Source organism: Lutjanus erythropterus, chromosome 16 (assembly GCF_056507025.1).
Source record: "Lutjanus erythropterus isolate fLutEry1 chromosome 16, fLutEry1.hap2, whole genome shotgun sequence".
NCBI classification, from domain to species: Eukaryota; Metazoa; Chordata; class Actinopteri; order Lutjaniformes; family Lutjanidae; genus Lutjanus; species Lutjanus erythropterus.
Genome location: NC_139332.1, coordinates 16,008,273 through 16,023,356, shown reverse-complemented (window position 1 = coordinate 16,023,356; position 15,084 = coordinate 16,008,273). Strand labels below are relative to the sequence as shown.

The 15,084-nt window shown below is 37.1% G+C and overlaps 1 protein-coding gene and 1 long non-coding RNA gene across 3 annotated transcripts; one reads left to right on the top strand and one right to left on the bottom strand.

The window, feature by feature from the left end:
• Window positions 1-245: 245 nt before the first annotated feature.
• On the top strand, window positions 246-10,825 carry tra2a (transformer 2 alpha homolog). Of its 2 annotated transcripts, XM_084738613.1 has the most exons (9): window positions 252-598; window positions 2,804-2,937; window positions 3,927-4,092; window positions 5,313-5,366; window positions 6,989-7,177; window positions 7,856-7,971; window positions 8,783-8,893; window positions 8,979-9,049; window positions 9,237-10,825. In XM_084738613.1, exons 1-9 carry the CDS (start codon window positions 563-565, stop codon window positions 9,245-9,247), a joined length of 888 nt encoding a protein of 295 aa, XP_084594739.1. In that variant the 5' UTR covers window positions 252-562; the 3' UTR covers window positions 9,248-10,825. The 2 variants fall into 2 exon arrangements, with proteins under 2 accessions (XP_084594740.1, XP_084594739.1); XM_084738614.1 differs by lacking the exon at window positions 6,989-7,177 and having other exon boundaries at window positions 246-598.
• Window positions 10,826-11,091: 266 nt separating this feature from the next.
• LOC146312868 (uncharacterized) lies at window positions 11,092-14,831 on the bottom strand. Its single transcript, XR_014772021.1, has 2 exons — window positions 14,617-14,831; window positions 11,092-12,158 (listed from the first exon to the last, which is right to left on the bottom strand). It is a non-coding gene; the product is annotated as an uncharacterized LOC146312868 (long non-coding RNA).
• Between the last annotated feature and the right edge of the window lie 253 nt (window positions 14,832-15,084).

The following is a 15,084-nucleotide window of genomic DNA, read 5'->3' as shown; positions in this document are numbered from 1 at the left end:
ACTACACAAAGGTAAAAATATTTCTTTACTTTGATTGATGTAATAATAGTCAGCAATAATATGTACATCATTAATTTTATTTTATAATAATACACATAATAATGATTTAAAAAATCGGATTTATTATTTTTATTAATTCTTTCTTAATGTTATTTAATCATTGTTTAAATAACATTTAATCATTTAATCATCATTTAATCATTGTTTAAATAACAACTATATGTGACAGCTGACACTATTAATGTTGTGTACAGTAGTTTTAATTCTAAAGAGTTTGAATGTTTTGTACCTTTTGGTACTGTCACTTTAACTTTCAGGGAACACGCTGAAAAAGTTTTTGAGGGTGTGTCATGAGACGTTCAAGTACGTCAAGTTTTTTTGCAAGAAGGGGGCGTGGGAAACACAACGGGACATGACGTCAGCTTCTGCAGTACATAAACATACCACCCACCTCACGCGCCATCTTCTAGCCAGTAACCAACGACCAGAATAAAACACAGTGTAAGCCCTCAGTGTAGTATATTTCAGTCTCAGTACACGGTTGTGTAAGCTATACTGAACAATGAGTGACATTGAGGATGGAAATTATGACGGACGGGTAAGTAGATACATCGAACGATATTAAATTTGCTCCCTGTTCTTCTTCTTCTTCTTCCTTCTGTGTGGCTGCCGATAGACAACACTGTAACGTACGAATTCATCACTAACGGCTACCTTTTGAGCCAACGCTAACATTAAATTAACGGCTTAACGTTGACGTGAGATTCACACGCTTTGTTGGCTAACGTTACTAAAGAGGCAAAGCCAACAATGTTCCTCAAAGTAGTTTTTACACGAACGTTTCCCGCTCTGCTAGCAAGTCTGCAGACGCTACCTGAAATACCGCCTGGGGTAGACCTTTAATATTTGCCAATTATCCAATTTTTGTGTTGTCAGATGAATGTTAAGCACCTGACTCATTCCCTTATAAAATCAGCTACGAGCTATTTGCCACATTTGTTTATCGTTCTTTTGTGCGGATATCACTGATATTGCTGCAGCCATTGTTGCACTTTAGCAACCTGAATATTTGTTTTCTTGATCTAGCTTTTCATCGTATTGAAGGTAACTTAAAGGGACAGTTCACCCCAGAATCAAAAATAGGTATTTTCCCCCTAGCCTGTTGTGCTATTTATTCATCTAGGTCGTTTTGGTTTAAGTTTGCTCAGCTTTGGAGGTGTCAGCTGAAGAGGTCTGCCTTCTTTTCAATATAATGGATCTAGAACTGGGACCAGAATGACACTGGAATTTTGGGGCTGATACGATATTAGGGAGTGACATATAATAATAATTTCGATACTGGTTCCATATACAGAATACAATATACGGAATATAGAATAGATTGGTTAACACTCATTTTTTGCACTGATCTCTCAAAAGTGGTTCAAAAAGACATATAATGGAGGCAGAATATATAACAGTTTGTCAATAAACTGGAAAAACTGAAATGGTAAACTTTCTAAACTTATTAACCTCATGATTACACTTCTAATAAATACTTAAATATTTATTAACAAAAACTAAAATAGAAATGCACGTGTATTAAACCTGAATTAAGAAAAAGGAACTAACGCATTTTTAAAAATCAAATAAATATCACAATATAGTGAGATCCAAAACTGCTGATATCTGGTATGATATCATGATATCAGTAAAATACCAGTATATTGCCCAGCAGACACCTCTGCACTTCTACCTCTACTTACAAAACATCTCGCACCAAAACAATCTAATGTAATAAGTGGCACTACAGGCCACAGGAAAAAAAGATATGTATTTTTGATTTTGGGGTAAACCGTCCCTTTAAGTCCTAAGCCTCTCTTCCTTTCTTGCTTTCACCCTCTTCTTTAGCAAAATGAAAGCTTGCTTCAAGATATATCTAAGCTCTTTACTTGTAACTATGTAGCTTAAATTGTTGTAACTTTGCATATTTACATAATTTGTGGAATATTAAAACTTAATGTAGCAACAATGTAATAGTACTGCATTCAGTGTTCCTTTTCATTTAAGATATTCTCATTTTCTTAAACCCATGATCTTAATTTTATTAAATGTTCTTTTTTCATTAAGGTTATTGATCGTGAAGGATTTGAAGAGTTTTATCCAAGAATCATGAAGAAAATTTCCAAGATAAAAGAAGGCTAATGAAAACATGTACAGAGCAGAACATAGAAGTGGAAAGGGAGGAAATGTGACGGAAGGAAGAATGGTGTCAGATAGAAGCGCTTGGCAGTGTAATGGCTAAAATGAAACTGGTTTCAGTTTGGGTGAAGAGAGAAAAACAGACCTGGAATTGGAAAGAAAATGAGAAAACTGAAAAAAGAAGAACGAAGAAGGATAGAAATCCTGAGAGAAGGCAGTAGCGTGTAAAGAATCTGGAAGAATGAATGTGTCCCTAGGTTAAGTAAATATACTGTTTGTGTCACAAATGTCTTTTCTTTGCCATGCTCCCTTTATGTAACATGAAAATGCATGTTTTGTTTTTTTCCCTTGATGGCCCAGGTGGACATGGAAATAAAGCTGTCATGTACATTTAATTTATTTGGCTAATAATAGTCCACATTGTAAACCAAAGATTTATTTATTGAAATCATTAGATTACTAACCCTTTCCTCCACAGTACATAAGCTGTGCTTTTTAGACAGGTGTAATGTATGTGTTCAGCATACCACATCTCACTACTCTGTGCTTGATAGTTTGTCTGTATAAAGAAATAAATGTTTTTGCTCATGAGAAAGATGTTAACTTGCTGCTGTGGCAATAGGGGTCACGCTCCCCATCTAAATCGGATCGTGGGAGTCCAGCTCGGGTCAAGTCGGAGAGCAGGTCTGGCTCCCCGAGCCCATCCCGGGCCTCCAAACGCTCTGATTCCAGATCCCGCTCTCGGTCTAAATCTAGGTATGTTGCTATTTTACGATCACGTCACTTTACAAACAAATAAATGCTCAGTAAAGGCTTAAAATATTTCAAAAAAAGTTGGGACACTGACATACATAAACATAAACATAAATAAATACATAACAGTGTGATAATTCCTTTTTTTTTTTTACCTATATTTACTTAATACAGTGCAAAGACAAGATATTTAAACATTTTTTTGTAAATATACACTCATTCTGAATTTGATGTCTGCAATATGTTCCAAAAAAAGTTTATCACCTTTTCTTTTAACAACACTCAGTGTTTATGACACTAGCTGTAGGAGGTTTGAAAGTGAAATTCTTCCTTGGTGTTTACAGCTTCAGGTATTCAACAGTCCAGGTCTGAACTGTTGTATTTTGCATTTCATAGTGCACGTGGTTTGGACCACAGGCAGGCCAGTCTTTTACGATGAAGTCGCACTGTTGGAATACATGCAGAATGTAGTTTGGCATTGTTTTGCTGTAATTGGCAGCAACATCTCTGCAAAGACATCTTCTGTATGGCAGCATATGTTGCTCCAAAATCTGCATGCACCTCTCAGCATTAATGGTGCTTCCCAGATGTTAGATGGACTCTGACATATCCTCATACCGTAACAGATTCTGGTTTTTGAACTGCAGGCTGGTAACAGTCTGGATGGTCCTTTTTTATTTTAGCCTGGAGGACCCAATGTCCATGATTTCTAAAAATCAAATTTTTGAAATGTGGACTTGTCAGACCACAGCACACTTTCCAGCACACTGTCCATCTGAGATGAGTTTGGAAAAAAGTATTTGTTAATTATTGCCTTCAGTGTTTGTTTTACAGTGTCCCACCTTTTTTAGAATCAGGGTTGTACTATATCACCCAGGTACCAGATGCCTTGACCTTTTTTTTTTTTTTAAATTTTGTTACCGATTGTCATATCATATTGTACATCTGTTATGTACCAAAAAGTCCAATACTTCTTACTGCATCCTTTTCAGATCTCGTTCTAGGCGGCACTCAAACCGCCGTTATAGCCGCTCACGCTCTCGGTCCTATTCCCACCGGAGGAAGTCCCGCTCTCGTTCCTACAGCCCCGAGTACCGCCGCAGGAGGAGCCAGAGCACTTCTCCTATGTCAAACCGGCACCGTCACACTGGCAGCAGGGTGAGTGTGATATGATATGATTGGTAAAAGTACAACAGGCTATAGATTAAGAACTAAGTGACACTTTGTGTATGAACACACGTTTATATGGTCTAATTACTGATATTTTGGACATTATCAGAGTTTTGGGGAGATTGTCTAATTGCAGATCTTAACCTATAATTAGTGAGGACGTGGGCATATAGAGAACTGTATGCCTTGTTACGTAAATGGAAAATTTGTCCCTTTTCATGTGGATGTCAAATCATTGTTGAAGGTAGATGTAGTCAATTGAAGCAATAAATTCCTCAGTGTGTGCTGTATTGACCAAGGAAACTGAATTTTCCTGCTTGCGGAGATATGTGGCATGTTGCTACGCCCATGTTCCTGTTATCACCACCCTAGCCTTTAGCTATTTCTCTGTTGGCCAAACTGAAGCTCCTCTGACATGCCCCCTGGCTACTCGAAGGAGGAGACTAGAAATCCAAGTTGAAATAAAATGCAGTTATTCCTCAACACATAGTGACATAACTGGATGCAGAAAGAACTGCAGATTTTGTAGCAGAAGAACTCTTTATCAGTATAGCATGCATGAATTAATTAACATTTATCATCAACACTGATGGGACAGCCACATGAAAAATGCCAATTTTTTCCAATTGAATATAATATTAGTCCTGTTAAAATATTTTGGAAAGAGAAAGATTTCGTGCTTGTTGTGAATTTCACATAGAACTAGACAAAGTTAGATTTAAAGGACCACTGTGTACGATTTAGTAGCATCTAGCTTATTTTCAGGTGATTATACACCAATGAAGACATTTATGAATTCTGAATTCCATCTCTGCCATATTCTGCTGATAAATCCCTGTAAATGTCACATACTGGTCCTTTAAAGCAGGGTTTCACTTCAGGCTAATCTCCTCAAAACCACTTTCCTAGTGATATGTCCTTATTTCAGCCCTTTGTCTTTTCATTTAGACAAATCACAGTAGCTACAGTAAGCCAAATGGACTTTAATGTTTTGATATGGATTCAAGTTGGATTATTAAAAACATAATTACTAAGATTATATGATTTTAGTAATACTTTAAAGTTGAGTGTCTTTTTTTATTTATGAGAGAGAGAGAGAGTGTGTAATTTTTTAGACAATTGTTGTTAATGCTGTGGGAAGCCACTTCGAAATGACATTTAATAACCCCTTTTTCATTAACCTTGCCCTCCTTTCATTATATCAACAGAGCCATGACTTGACAAAAGAAGCATACAGTCATGGCGGTGATGCTGATGTTAGGGTATGTGGACCTTCTAACATATTTTGGGGAAGAGCAATGTAATGTTTGTGTGTGGGTCGAAGGTGCTGGTCAGAGTGTAGTATTGGGGGGGGGGGGGGGGGGGTAGAGAGGTAATATTGTAACCTAGTGAAGATCAAATACACTTGTATATTCAACCAGTGGCATATTTCACTGATGCTGATATCTGCAATACTGTGCATGGGATCACCTACAGATTTGAAGTATATTTTGTAACACTGGTGCAACGTGGGCATCATCCTGCTTATCAATACTTAACATCTCAAAAACATCTCATCAGTATTTAAATTACTGTATGTTACCGTAAGGGGTTATTAAAGCTGTCATAGTTAACCCACTGAGCATTTACTGTTAGACTGGTACAACTGGAGATGTGTGGAGGGAATGGTTTTGATACCCCATTGTAAAAATGTATTTTTCCTTTTTACAACTGCAGTTCCCAATTTGCTGTGTAAAACGTAAACAACAACAGAACACAACAGAATGCAATGATTTACAAATACTTTTTGGGCTTTGTTCAGTTGAATACAGTACAAGAGATTTCATTTTCAATCTGATAAACTTTATGTTTTTTGTAAATATACTCTCATTCTGAATTTGATTGCTGCAGCGCGTTCCTAAAAAGCAGGGACAGGAGCATGTTTATTGCTGACTTTGGGAACTGAGGACATTAATTGTGCAATATTTTCAAGTGAAATTCTTTCATGATATACCTTGAAATGTGCTCCAAAACCTGTATCAACCTTTTAGCATTAATGATACCTTGACAGATGTGACCCACGATGCCATTGGCACTAACACATACCCATACCATCGCAGATTCTGACTTTTGAACTTGGGCTTGTAACAGTCTGGATGGTCCTTTTCCTCTTTGGCCTGGAGGACACAATGACCATGATTTCCAGAAAAGCAGCACACTTTTCGACTCTTTGTCAGTCCATGTCAGGTGAGCTGGGCCCTAGAGAAGTCTGCAGCATTTCTGAATGTTGATGATATTTAGCATTCACTTTGCATGGTAGGGTCTCAACCTGCCTCTGTAGATGAAGTGACAAACAGTTGTTTACCAACAGCTGTGTTCAGGAGTTTTCCGGAGCCCTAAATTCCTTTGTCAGTTTGAACATTAAATATCTTGTCTTTGTAATGTATTATTTGAATATAAGTTGAAAAGAACTTGCAAATCGTTGCATTCTGTTTTATTTAGGTTTTACCCAGTGTCCAACTTTTTTGAAATTGAGATTGTAGTAATAACTCATTATCTGCCTTAGTTATAAGCCAGCAGACATGATATAAGAGTAAGTATGCAGTGCAGCTGAAGTAGTACATCCTACATAAACAAGAAAAAGCTGATCTGAAACAGCCAGTATGTAAATAAGGAGGTGTTTTAAAAGTTCTAAATTAATGAAACACCTCTTAGTGTGGTATTGTTCTCTATACTTGAGTTTTGAAACAATAGACTGTAAAAGTGTATGTGCCCAGAGCATTAAACGTGCAGAATGCTGCCATGTGCATGAGGAAGCATGTTTTGCATACTGAATCCAGTAAACGGACTTAGTATGCGAGGCATTAGACGGATCATCTCTGACCCTTATTGTTGACCCTTCCAGGCGAACCCTGACCCCAGCACATGTCTGGGGGTGTTTGGCCTGAGTCTGTACACCACAGAGCGTGACCTGAGGGAGGTGTTTTCGCGCTACGGTCCTCTGGCGGGGGTCAATGTGGTATATGACCAGCGCACAGGTCGCTCCCGTGGCTTTGCCTTTGTTTACTTCGAGAGACTCGAGGATTCCAAAGAGGTACAGGAAATGTTTGTGGTTTCTCCCTATAGACTTTATATATGTAAACCTATTGTTTTTATTCTTATTCTACTGTAAGTTTTGAACAATCTCAAGAACAAGAATTTCTGTCAGGATTAAGGAAGGTCTATCTCATTTTATCTTATTTTTATTTTATCTCAGATAACTAATGATCATCTGTTATGGTCCCAGAGACTTATTTGTTTTCTGTCTTTTGGTGTTGATAACTGCATTCTGGTTTTTAAAGTGTTAAATGTTCTCTGATTAGATGGCTATGAAATAGCTGTATGTCTTGAAAACCAGGAGTAAAGTGTATTGTCATTAAATAGCCATTGCATTAATTTTGGGCACTTTATTGATGAATTCAACTCAGTATGTTTTAAACTACAATTATACATCCATATATGGTCATATTGTTTGGCACTTTGTTTTCATAGCAGAATGTGCAGGTTCTTAGTCTTTCCATTCAGGTACAGCCACGTTTTTTGGTGTGATTACACAAGTACACCACTAGGTGTCCGCCTTGCCACAAAGTCCCTCACTCTGCAGTCATGCATCCCATAGCAGGAGGTTACAGTGTACAATGCTCTGTAGGTGGGCCATTGTGAATGGAATCATTTTTACCATAAAGCTTACATTAGTCTGATAACATCTTGTGTCTTCTCCTATGTTCCCCAGGCAATGGAGCGAGCCAATGGCATGGAGCTGGACGGGAGGCGAATCAGAGTGGATTATTCTATCACCAAGCGTCCACACACCCCCACACCAGGAATCTACATGGGCCGACCAACTCAGTAAGATCCACACTGAAATCCTGCATATCAGTTTCATTACCTACTGTTTGGCATTGAGCAATCATCACATGGTTGACGTTCTTACTTAAGTACATTTGAGTCATCAGGAGTTCAAAACAGCTGGGATGGTGAAGAGCTGCAACAGTTAGTCAATTGATTGATTAGCTGATCAAAAGAAAATTAACCACCGACTATTTTGATAATTGATTGATTGTTTCATTTTCCAAACAAAAATGTCAAACATTTGCTGGTTCCAGCTTCTTCAATATAAGGATTTGCTGCTTCCCTTTGTCATTTATGATAGTCTTTTGTTTTTCAAGCTGTTGGTTGGACAAAAGATGTAATCTGAAGACATCACTTTGGGCTCTGAGAGATTATGATGAGCATTTCTCACAGTTTTTTAAATTTTTATAGGGGTTTTCAAAGTCTGAGACCGTGGGCCTCACCTCAGACGAAGCGTGGAGAATTATTTTTCACTTTCATTCACTGAGCCTCCCCTGAAACTGTTTGGAGCCCCCCTGGAGAGGCCCGCCTCCCAATTTGAAAACCTCTGGACAAAATAATTAATCCATTAACCATGAAAATAATCAGCGTATTAATCGATAATAAAGGTGATCATTGTTGCAACCCTATTATGGTTTAATGTCCAGATGTCAGAGCGCCCTTGTATCATTTTCATATTTAATTGTGCATTCTTTTTTTGAGAAACATCTGTGATTTGTAACAATTTCCATCAGTTTTGACATGGTGCTGTGTGTTTCAAGAGATAAGGCGCCTGGAAGTCATGGCCTTGTTTTTCTTATTTCGACAGCAATGGTGGTGGGGGCGGCGGCAGTAGCAGCAGACGGGGGAGAGACTCGTACTATGACCGTGGTGGCTATGACCGTTATGACAGATATGACGAGTATGACTACAGGTATAGGTGAGTAATAATTCGGGAGTACAAAGTCAATGCCAACACTGTTACGTGGGAGAGAATGTATTAAATTCTCTTTGTCTGTTTGCAGTCGCAGACGCTCTCCATCACCCTACTACAGTCGATACAGGTCTCGCTCACGGTCTCGCTCCTACAGCCCACGTAAGTGTTCAGAAAAATGCATACAATAAAAAGCTTGCATCTACTGTACCATCTTGATATCAAACTGTTGTTAGTATGCACATTTAAACACTTTTATCTGTTTTGATCACTAGTGAAAGCACATAGATTTTCATTAGTAATCTCCTTACAACTTAACTAATAAAAATGTCCTATTTTCTTTTTTCAGGGCGATACTAAGTTGCTTCTTCCACCACTCAGCTTCCCTCCAATAACTGATGGTGTGGTTCATCAAGATGTTTCTGAGGGGAACATTTTGAATTAGCATGTCTAATATGAACAGAACTCTTAAGTTTGAAATAGTTCTTGTTTACATGCGATAGATGTCTTAATTTTTTTGGTCGTTTTGATGCATCTGTGTTGAGTGTGAACAGAGAACTCAACAACTGATGGTTACTGTTGCTTCATTCTGAGATTTTCATCCTTCCTTCTTCATTTTCTGCTATAATGATACCTTTTTTTTCTGTCAAGTGATGGTTGACATGATTTATGGCACGGTTTAACACTGTCACTGTTAATATGGTTCTTGTCAAGATGGAGGAAAGAACTGTGTTTCAATTAATAATGGTAACAAGTAAGTAAATATTAGATTACACTGAAATATTAGAATACACTCAATTAGTTGTTTCAGTACTGATACCATTGTCGATATTGGCCTCTGATACTGTGTAAAATGCTGGTATCTGTTGGTGAGTATACGTCTATGCATCAGTCCAAAACTACATAATTTATTGACCATTAACACATCATACAAGGGTAAGTAATATACAGGTGTTGAAAAAATAATTTATTTTTACTGTACTGGTATGGGATCTGTGTAAAGTTTCAGGTATTCAAATTGATACCAGGATGGAAAAAATGGTATCACCTCTAATCTCAGTGACTATGTTTACATGCTCAAAATTTAATTCAATTTTTTGCCCTTATTCAGAAAAGGACAATATTCCTATTAGGCTGTTTGCAGGGCTAATAAAAATACATTTTAAACTAATATTTCCATTTACATGCAGCAGTACATGTAAAAGTGGAATGGCTGGAGCTGCTTAGACATTTAGCTTTTTTTAAATCAAAATAATGGATATTTTCTCAAAGTTTTGTTCAGCTGTGCGTATATTGCCTCCCTCTTTCATTCGCTCAACAACCCTGAAGTGGCTGGAGATGCGATTTTTCTGCATATCCAAAAACCTGTTGATATCAAACTTTTTCATAACACTTAAAAGAGGGTGTGTTACCCCTTCCAAGCAAAAATGTTTGTTTTTTTTCTTTTTTTTGCATGTATTTCTACCCTTGTCTTGTAAACTGTTGTTAAAAAAAGTTAGAAGTGTATTCTGAATGTGGTGTATACGTGTCCAAAGAATGCTCCTAAAACCTGAATAATACTAGTTTATCTCACATCTTATTCAGAAAATAAAATCAGAATAAGGCTAACTCAGAATATCCAATCCCGGTATGCTTTTTACATGACCTGTATCAAATCCAGAATATTGTCATATTCTGAATAATAATGGACAATCAGTGCGCATGTAAACTTAGTCAGTGTCAGCAAGTACGAACTGAGTTTACTGGTAAGTAGCAGGTAAATTTGTCTGTAAAAATTAAGTGTTCCCAGCAATCAGTGGTTGGTTCTCTGCTCATATTCAGGGTCACTGTTTAATTTTTAGTCGTATTTGAGTTTGTCCAGAGAGTTTTATTATCATGTATTGCATTTTTTATTGTTGTTTCTTTGTATGAAAATACAAATATATGGAAAAGTCCAAAGTTTGTAATGTGTTTTTCTGATTTAATGTGCATGAAATTGAAGTTGAGCCTTAGTTGTACAGGTGGGAGTTAATACTTTAAGTTGAGTGGGTGAGGTGGGAAAACAAAGCTGGGAGAGTTTCACAGAACAAGGCCAGCGCCAAGACGTTGTGCATTATAAGTTTATGTTCACACAGATTTAAAGGAGTTGATCTGGACCCACTACCAACATCTGAAACCACATTTTTCTCTCATTCAGGCTACACCAATGAAAACAAGCAAAGAAGGACTTTTAACAAGCTTTATTTTATTACATAAGATACAAAGTTCACATTTGAGAAAACAGACAATTAGATGAGTATTCTCTAACTGTACATGGTTTGTTCAGAGGCATTTCCTGGCACATATTTACTGTAACATCAAAAGGGGCTGCGCTTGGCTCAAAATTCACTACCAAGTAACTTCTTCACTTTCATATGACTGTGATGTATCTCACCTTAAAGACATTTTTAGAACATTTCCTTATTTAAAGTAACAAAATGCATGCTTTGCATTATGAAGAGATGACAGAATAAGGTCCAGTTTGCTCTACATAGGACGAGGTTCCTACATTTAACAAACTCTTTCAAGTTGCATCAACGCATCAGTTTTTACCTTAAATAAGATACAGGTTTAGATATTAACCACGTTGTGGGCAAATAAGGTCTTGAAACAGAGGGACTAATCATTAAAGTAAACTTGAAGGAATGGAGGGCTCTTTATCTGCAGACCTTAGCCCCCAGTAATAAGGCACTCCATTCAAATGGGGTTAATAATCACTGCTGACATGTCATGGGGCCCCTCAGAGTTATGCGTTCATTCACACCGACTCAAAGATAATTCATAAGGTTCCAAAGTAACCACTAGCTGGAAGGACACAAGGGTCAAAGTATGAGGTCTTTCTCAATAATGATTTAACACATATCTGTCATTAACATTTTGTGCTCCTCTTCATCTTAGATTTTTACGTTGAGTCACCTTCAGTCACTAGTATTCTTTCAAAAACTTTTCTAAGTTTTTATAATAAAATAATTCAATTGAAAAAATGTAGTCATTTTCCACTAATCCAAAGTCTAGTGCAGCCCCTTGTTAGCATTTTTCATGGTAGAGAACAGGTGCAGACCGGAGAAAATGCAGATAATTCACTTGCGCGCAAGGTTGTGTTATGATACATGAATTTCTTTTTCCTTTGATAACATTGCATATTGATACAGGTGACATGGCGGGGGACATCCACCAATAGGTTGACCAGTAGGGGACAGAATGGGTAGATAGTTTCTCCATGCAGCGACCGTCTCACCTTTAGAACTTGGGACTCAAATATGCAGAAAGACAGACACATTTATGTTATTTTCTGGTTCAGAGAAAGGACAAAATCAAGAGTAATTTAAACTATTTGGTTGAAGGGAACAGTCCACACCTACTTTACAAAAAAAAAAAGAAAATACGAGCCAAATCTTTGTTGCATTCTGGGAACACACATATGCAGTTCATTCTGATTCTATATAAAATAAACTACTTCCATCTTTTCTCACTTTTCCATTAACTTTATTATGTAGTTGCACTGGTTTTTATAACAAAGAAGCAAAGATGGGGCCTTAACATCATGTATTTAGAATAAAACTGGGAGGGTACACTCCAGACACACAGGGCGGCGTCTGAAGGTTAAGAGGCAACAGCATGTTCATGTTTTCTATATGGTTTGAACACAGGATGGCTGGTGGGGGGCTGAGGGCTTAAATTCCCCACCTCACGTCTGAACAGCAAACATGAGGCTCCACTCGAAACAACAAACATTAACAACTTTGCCATTTCACCAGCACACTCTGATTATCTTATTTAGCAGTCACAGTTCTTGATTATACAGATGTCCAAAATAACTATCACCTGACCAATTTATTTTGAGCTTACAAAAAAGATTCTGATGTTAGTTAGTGAGAGATGTTTTCTGAAAATGGAATTTTTGGAGGTTAAATGCATTTATTTGTTTATATCTTTGAGAAATTTGTCCAAATTAAACCAACAAAAAGTTTTTTACTGTGCCAGAAATGTATTTTTATTGTTTAACTGTAGGCTAGATTGTATCAACATCATAAAATATTTCATTAATAATTTAAAAACTTGAAACTTGTGATCAAAGTTTAGCATGTGTACATCTCAGATTTTAACAAAAGTGTCAATGCACAGACAAGCAGATACGTTTCTTTAATCTGCCATAACATTTGAAAAAGTTTCTAGTCCAAAAATCCACATAAACTAATATATATTCTTTACTGAAATTAATTCCCCAAATCATAAAGTTGATGGATGATTATATCCATCACTTTTGTCTCAATCAATATTCACATAAAGAAAATAAAAGCTCTATTTTGAACATGAATTTGCAGAGGGTTTTCCACTGAGAGAATATACAACATAGTGAAATCCTGCACTTTATTTTGCAAAAAAAAACATAAGCTAATGTAAAATTACAAGTGTGAAACTTGAAGCACAACAATCCATGTGCATCCCTTCTTTTGGAAAAACAAAATGTAGAGGAAATTGATTGCTTTTGAGTTGTTTCAGGAGAGATTTTCTCAACACCAAATCACAGTGTAACTAATCAATCAAGCTGCTGAAACTAGTAAACAACAGCAGCCAGAAGGAAAGTATATTCCTATAAAAGAAACTAAAGCTTGGTCATACAGCATGGCTGCAATGTGTGACAAAGTCTGCAAATATTCATGTGACTGTGCGTGAAAACCCCTACTTTCATCAGGCTTTTGTACTGCATGAACATGTGCTGTTAATCTGATCAACAATTTAAAAAAATGCACTTATTTTAAGTTCACAAAAAAATGCAACAATCAACAGATGTTTTTTATTTTTTACAAAAAGAAACTATAACTTTCTTAAAATAATGAAAACTAAAAAAAAAGAGAATTTCAGCATATTTATTTTACACACTGTGCAGACTTTGTGTGCAGAATTTAATCAAATTGCTTGCAATTAAACATATTTCATCAAAAAATGTGGGGATAGTTGTTCCCACTTTGTGAATGAAGACAATAGCATGACGGCATCTCTGTTTGGCTGCCATTAATAGCTTTTTTAAGTTATTTTTTAACAAGAGTCCAGTTATTTCCCTAAAAATGCCCTCACATTTAAATAACCTTTTCTTTGACTGATTATCCAGATTTAGTGAACTTTTTCACACTAATTTTCAAGATTTTGACTATTGTGGGGGGGAAAAGGTGTAAGAGACGAGAAAACGAGGAAAGCCACGTGTTTCTTTATTGGCATTATTCTTTTTAAAAAATGCCACGGATATTAGCATGAATATAATTTTGATCTTGTATTTTATCAATTAGTATTAACCCGTTATTCACTGTCAAAAAGAAATCCTGGCATGGTGCATATAGAAGGGGGCACATACCGCCATTTTCTAGTGTGATGCAGGGTGTCACCCCACAGGAGAATCTGAGGAGAAAACACATGCAATTTTTTTTTTTTTGTTTTGGAGCCCGAATTTAACCTCCTGGGGTAAACAGAAAGCACATGTCTGGACCTTCAAAAAACAAAAGACCTGCTTTAACGACGATAAGCACTGTTTCCATCAGTTAATATTAACTGTGAGGCTCTAGTTTCTCCTCAACATGGCGTTCACCAGTGTTCTCTGACTCTGTCCGAAGCGGTCAGCCAGTGGATTTAATGCTTACAACTCAAGTGGAAAGAAAACATTGTTAAAAGATTTGAATCCGCTGACAATAAATAAAAAAATAAAGCAATCTCACCGGAGAACAGAATCCCTTGATTCAGTGTAGCCTAAAGGGGTTTGTAAAGGAGCCTTTTGCGCTTGGCGACGTAGTCTATCTACATCTTGGAGTGAGGCCAGCAGCAGCTCAAAGTTGGGCTATAAGCTGCGTTTTTTACTTAAACAATCTCCCTTTCTCTCCTTTCTCTCTAGAAATATCCCAGACTATGTTTAACCAGATCGATTTTGTCAGTTCTCTTTTTTTTTTTTTTCCTACACTGACATTAACCGCAGCACTTCTTCCCACATAGGATGCAGTCTAGTCTGAAAACTTTATGTCAGTTGTTTGCCCCTATGGAATTTGACCATAGCCGAGGAGTCCTGCTGAAACTGGGGGCGGGGAGACTTTCTGTACATTCCTCAGCGATACATTCACTATTCCTCCTCCTGCTGCAGAGCCTGCCTGCAGCCACACACCACGCAGACAGACAGACACACAGACAGACAC

Bases quoted from the DNA above. Each gene is read 5' to 3' on its own strand.
- tra2a (XM_084738613.1), top strand. From the start codon at position 563: ATGAGTGACATTGAGGATGGAAATTATGACGGACGG. The intron at 4,093-5,312 runs GTGAGTGTGATA...TTATATCAACAG, and splicing joins ACCGTCACACTGGCAGCAGG to AGCCATGACTTGACAAAAGA. The intron at 7,972-8,782 runs GTAAGATCCACA...TTATTTCGACAG, and splicing joins TACATGGGCCGACCAACTCA to CAATGGTGGTGGGGGCGGCG.